Source organism: Parus major, chromosome 3, assembly GCF_001522545.3.
Source record: "Parus major isolate Abel chromosome 3, Parus_major1.1, whole genome shotgun sequence".
Lineage (NCBI taxonomy): Eukaryota > Metazoa > Chordata > Aves > Passeriformes > Paridae > Parus > Parus major.
In genome coordinates this window covers 32,079,464-32,085,557 of record NC_031770.1, presented here as the reverse complement: position 1 = coordinate 32,085,557, position 6,094 = coordinate 32,079,464, and the positions used below count along the sequence as shown (strand labels likewise).

The window sequence follows — 6,094 nt, the reverse complement described above, 5'->3', positions numbered from 1 at the left end:
AATTTGACTTTAAAAAGAAGGTAGATTATCTGGTATATTTTTTCTGCCGCTTCTGTGATCTCTCAAACTTAGTTTTTTTTTTTTTTTTTTTTTTTTTTTTTTTTTTTTTTTTTTTTTTTTTTTGTGGTGGGGGGTGTCTGCTCACCTTGGGACTCAATCTGGAGGAAGTTCTCTAAAAAAGAAACCAAAATGTTGAACAGATTTTATGAACAGCAGTGATACTTCAAAAAAAAATTGCAGATGTACCTATGCGCTCACTAAAACAGCTTATTTACCACAGAAAGGAAATCATGATTGTAGTGGTCAGTCAGGGAAAGAGTTGCCATTGTACATTTGTGTTAAATTATCTTTGCATGGTGTCAGTACCAGAATTCTGGCAATATAAATACCAGGTTTTTAGAGTGGAATTACTTGGATTTATAAGTTCTGTGATTCTGACCTACATTTAATTTTTAAAAATTTTGTTGCTTATAGGTTATGAAGACAGTATGGAGTTTCCTGACCACAGTAGACATTTGCTACAGTGTCTGAGTGAGCAGAGACATCAGGGTTTTCTTTGTGATTGCACTGTTCTGGTAGGAGATGCCCAGTTCCGAGCACACAGAGCTGTACTGGCTTCATGCAGCATGTATTTCCACCTCTTTTACAAGGACCAGCTGGACAAAAGGGACATTGTTCATCTGAACAGCGACATTGTTACAGCCCCAGCTTTCGCTCTCCTGCTTGAATTCATGTACGAAGGAAAGCTCCAGTTCAAAGACTTGCCCATTGAAGATGTGCTAGCAGCTGCCAGTTATCTCCACATGTATGACATTGTCAAAGTCTGCAAAAAGAAGCTGAAAGAGAAAGCAACCACGGAGGCAGACAGTACAAAAAAGGAGGAAGACGCCTCAAGTTGTTCAGACAAAGTGGAGAGCCTCTCCGACGGCAGCAGCCACATGCCAGGAGATTTGCCCAGCGATGAAGATGACGGAGAAGATGAAAAATTGAACATCCTGCCTAGCAAAAGGGACTTGGCGGCTGAGCCTGGGAACATGTGGATGAGATTGCCCTCAGACTCAGCAGGCATTCCCCAGACTGGCGGAGAGGCAGAGACGCACACAGCAGCAGCTGGAAAAACAGTAGCCAGCCCCTGCAGCTCAACAGAGTCTTTGTCCCAGAGGTCTGTCACCTCCGTGAGGGATTCAGCAGATGTTGACTGCGTGCTGGACCTGTCTGTCAAGTCCAGCCTTTCAGGAGTTGAAAATTTGAACAGTTCTTATTTCTCTTCGCAGGACATGCTTAGAAACAGCCTGGTTCAGGTGAAGGTGGAGAAAGAGGCTTCCTGTGATGAGAGTGATGTTGGCACTAATGACTATGATATGGAACATAGCACTGTGAAAGAAAGTGTGAGCACTAATAACAGGGTACAGTACGAGCCGGCTCACCTGGCTCCGATGAGGGAAGACTCGGTCTTGAGGGAGCTAGATAGAGAGGACAAGGCAAGCGATGACGAAATGATAACTCCAGAGAATGAGAGAGTCCAGGTGGAAGGAAACATGGACAGCAGCTTGCTCCCTTACGTGTCAAACATACTTAGCCCTGCTGGCCAAATTTTCATGTGTCCTCTCTGCAACAAGGTCTTTCCTAGCCCCCACATCCTGCAAATTCATTTAAGCACGCACTTTCGAGAGCAGGACGGGATCCGCAGCAAGCCTGCTACCGATGTCAATGTCCCAACCTGTTCGTTGTGTGGTAAGACTTTTTCTTGCATGTACACCTTGAAACGTCATGAGAGGACTCATTCAGGTGAAAAGCCCTACACTTGCACCCAGTGTGGGAAGAGCTTCCAGTACTCCCACAACCTGAGCCGCCACGCAGTGGTTCACACGCGGGAGAAGCCTCATGCTTGTAAGTGGTGTGAACGCAGGTTCACACAGTCCGGAGACCTTTACAGACACATTCGGAAGTTTCACTGTGAGTTGGTGAACTCATTGTCTGTCAAAAGTGAAGCACTGAGCTTACCTACTGTCAGAGACTGGACCTTAGAAGATAGCTCACAAGAACTTTGGAAATAAAATTTTTATATATATAAATAATATATATATAAATCTATATAGTTGTGGTACAGTCTAAAAGCAATCTTGTTTCCTTGAACTGAAAGTTTGGCTATTAGCTTGTTTTTGCACTTTAAGGCAGCATGAATATTTCACTAATTTAGCACTCCAATAAAAATGAACTGTAGAGGTAATCCGACAAAGTAACTAATTGCGGAGCGTATTTTCCCCCCTTTTTGGAATAGAAGTCAGCAGATACTTAACTTCTGAGGGATCTCCAATTAAAAAAATTTGGACATGGCTTTATTTTCCCCAAAACATTATTCTTTTAAACTCTTGATCTTTTTCCCCTCTTAAAATCTGAATGTAGAAATCTCCCAATTTTGTCAGTTCCTTTACATTTCTATAATTGCATGAGTCCTTTCTAGCTGTTGGAAACCTGAATGCTTTTAGACCCAAATGGAAAATTTCTGAAATGCTGGATTATCTATTTTTAAACAAGCGGTTGACTTAAAACTTATTATGGCAACTTCTGGATTTCTGACAGTTCCCACTGGAAAAAAAAAAACACAAAAAAACCAACACAAAAACATAAAACAAAAACCCTGAGAGTACACTGGGATCACTGGGACTCTGTCTTACGTGAAGGTTTGCTTGGGATGAAAAAGGATATTGCAGCTTCAGCAGTGATGAACTGTGTGTTTAAAAAATGTGAATTACTGTTATTGTATACTGTAATTGATTACATGGGCCGGGGGGAGGTATCAAAGAACTTGGCAGGTTGTGTTGATGCTCTTAGTTGAGTCTTGAAAAGTAAATATTAACGCTACAGAAATGCATGATTTTCAGTATATTTTTGTCTTTGTTTGCATTGTATAACTTTAATGAGTGAGTTGAAAATTATTTAATTTCCTTAGGAAAAAACCTGACACCGTTGAAAATGCCAGTGTTATGAAGATGAGAAATGCACTGTTTTTATTTTATCTAATTTAAATTTACTTTCCCACTGTCTTTAAGTTGAGAAGAACTTAAGCTACGAGTTGCCGATTTAGCTATGTTAACAAGGAGAAAAAAAATTGAATGTTTACAACCAGGCTTCGAGATTTGCATGTGCGGTGTGCATTTACTAACCCCAGACCCCTTCTAATTGCACAGACCCCACGCCAGCTCCAACTGAGGTGCGTCCATTTCCCCAGATGAGCATTTGTAGGATTCCTGCTGCACCACTCCACCACAATAGGTCGTTCTTTTTTTTTCCCCCGTTGAAAAGAGGCTGTGGACTGAAAAAAAAAAGCAAAAAAAGCCCCGGGCTGAAAGGCCTGGGCAGGCCTGAGTGACAGGGGGGGCCGGGGGGGCCGGGGAAGGACTATGCGTATCCAAGCAGCAGAGACTGCAGCCTGACGTGTGGTTTTAATGACCAACACGCAGGTCAAAAGCATTTTGCACAGTGTTTGTTTTCCTGTCTTGCACTTACAAATAAGGTCTATGGGAGTAGCATGGAAAACGTTTGCTGTTTTTTCCTTTTTTTTTCCTTTTTTTTTTTTTTTTCTCTGCTTTTGTTTAAAATTTGATCGCCTTAACTACTGTAAACATAGCCTATTTTTGTGCTTAAGATACTGAATGGAAAACTCCATTGTGTATTGCTGGACTGTTTTGGAAATATTTGGTCAAATGTGTGTTAATTTGGCTGTAATGGCATTTAAAACAAAAAAAAAGCTGTGAAAATGGCCTTGGAGCGTTATCTTTAGTTACTTGAATAGTTTCTAGGTTTAAAACTACATTCTTTTCTTAAGTTAGAAAAGACAATCAGTGTCTGAGGAAAATGGACTTTCTCTTGGATTTTTTTGTGGTCCTCGTGAGTGATTGCTTTTTTCCTTTCCTTAGTTTCACATTCTTCTTTTGTTCTAAAACTTAGACTGACATCTAGCTTTGACAATCATAGTATGTTTTATTTTCCTGAGGAGGGAATAACTTATAATGCTGTTTAGTTTTGTACTATTGGTGTGTTGGTGAATTTTTAAACTGTGTGCTAACTGCAATAAATTATATGAACTGAGAAATCAATTCCCTTGTCTTTTTTCCCTCTTTTAAATTATAGTTATGGAGTATTTTTTATATTGTGTAACTTTATTACTTTTGTACAGACTTCTATTGCTAACTGTGTATGGAATATGTTTTCAGTATGCTTTTGGGCACTTTGTTGCTACCATACATATTTACATCTCACTTAACATTTAAAAAAATTAAATGCTTGTGTTTTGAAAGCATTTCTCTGTGTGTAGCTCTCGATCATTCTGTAGAGGTATTTTTAAATAATTACTATTTTTTGCTTCCCCAAAGACTTCTGCAGAAGCAATCTATTGAATTCCAGAAATTTTGCTGCCATGCAAATATCTGTGCAGGCACACAATTCCCTTTGTAGGCTTAATTTCACTCCAAGGAGCTCTCTTGGGCTCACTCTCTTGATATATCAGTCTCTATGAGAATAGCAGAGCAGAAGGCAACAACTTAATCTGGAGCATTGGCCTGGTACTGACTGGCTGTCAGTGTTACAGTAGGCAGTCAAAATGTCCAAACTACTGGTAACACATCAAAGCTGTCTGGACTACAGAGGAAAATTGAAATAATCCTAAATCTTTTGGGTATTTCTCATACAGGCTAAATGTTTCTCTTAAAAAAAAAAAAAAAAAAAAGGCAGCTTAGCTAAACCTTTGAAAAAAACCTGGTTTAGATGCTTGTTGCAGGATATATCCAGAATTCTTGTTTGAGGCTGCTCTACCCTCAGAACGAGACCAGCACTGTGGAGCCCAATGGGAATACGAAAGTAGAGCTAAATTAGAAGGCTGGAACAGAGACAGCAGGACCAATTTGATGGGGGGGGAAAAAATACCTTAATTTAAACATTTCATTACACTTATCATCTGCCTAGGTACAGCTCAGGTTGTGCAGTGACCAAGTGAATCTCGGTGCCTAAGCTATTCTGCTTATCTTCCTACGTCGGCGATAATTTGTATGTAGCCAAAACGATCTTTTTCACTGTTTTATTCTTTATAACAATTTTCAATCATCATTTGCTGTGTATGCGGTGTGGATTTTTTGTGTTATTAGAGATATTTTGAAAACGCTTCCTTCTGTCAATGTTAACATCTCCGGTCACATAGAATTCTCTGTTTTCTAGCAGCAGACCTTTTCTGTAGAATATTATGTGTAGTTAAGATGGTTTTAAGTATCGTCAAGACTGAAAGACGGCTAATATTGCAGCGCTGAAATCTGTGCAGCTGATGAGCTTTGGCTGTGGCTCCAGGCAGATTCACCATTTGTTCTCCAACATTAAGATTTTCAAGGATTGTAGATTCCTAAATAAAACTAGACTTAGAAGGAGTCCTTCTTCACAAGGGAGTGGAAAACAAAACTTAGCTGTTAGTGACAAAATAATTGAAAATATTCTTTATACTTTGTGGTTTATCTAGAGATGGTTTGAACGTGTGCAGCACACACTTGTGGCCATCAAAGTGTTTCTTCAATGAAAAGATGAAACATACCCCCGTGTGTTGCTTTTCTCCACAACGTTTAATGTGCTAACTTACCTAAATAGCTGTAGCATTGTTCTTCTTTCTTCTTTTATTTTTTAATGCAGTCCCTAGATAATGAAGCATGAATAAGCATTTTATTTGGCCTGAAGATATTGTGGTAACAAAATCCTCACCGTTTGTTTTGCCATGATGGTTGAAGGCAAGGCGCGGGAATGGAAGCTGCGCTCTAAACATCACGGGTTTAGACAACTTTCTCTGACCAATGATAGTCACCACTTTTTAACTGTGAGTACTTCTAGACTGACTCACAGGGAAAATACTATATGTATAATTTGGCTATTTTTTTTTTAATCACTGCCTATAACAATATTATTTTAGTTACGAATGTTTTCTCTAAACTGAAGCTTAGGGGTTTGGTGGGACAGAGACTTCTGAACCAGGCACAGCATTCTATAGACCATCTACTTACTGAGATCTGTGTGTATTAGGTGCAATTTGAAAAACTTGATAGGAGTCTAAAACAAA

At 39.4% G+C, this 6,094-nt stretch overlaps 1 protein-coding gene across 3 annotated transcripts in view; it reads left to right on the top strand.

Annotated features, from left to right (window-relative positions):
• The window catches only part of ZBTB18 (zinc finger and BTB domain containing 18), a 7,683-nt gene extending 3,382 nt beyond the window's left edge, over nt 1–4,301 (top strand). For 2 of the 3 annotated variants that reach the window (XM_015623179.2, XM_033512607.1), the window contains exon 2: nt 475–4,301. In XM_015623179.2, the coding sequence (XP_015478665.1) occupies nt 489–2,057 (1,569 nt within the window). In that variant the 5' untranslated portion in view covers nt 475–488 and the 3' untranslated portion in view covers nt 2,058–4,301. The remainder of the gene's footprint in view (nt 1–474) is intronic. The other variant, XM_015623178.3, reaches the window with a different exon arrangement.
• Nucleotides 4,302–6,094: the final 1,793 nt, after the last annotated feature.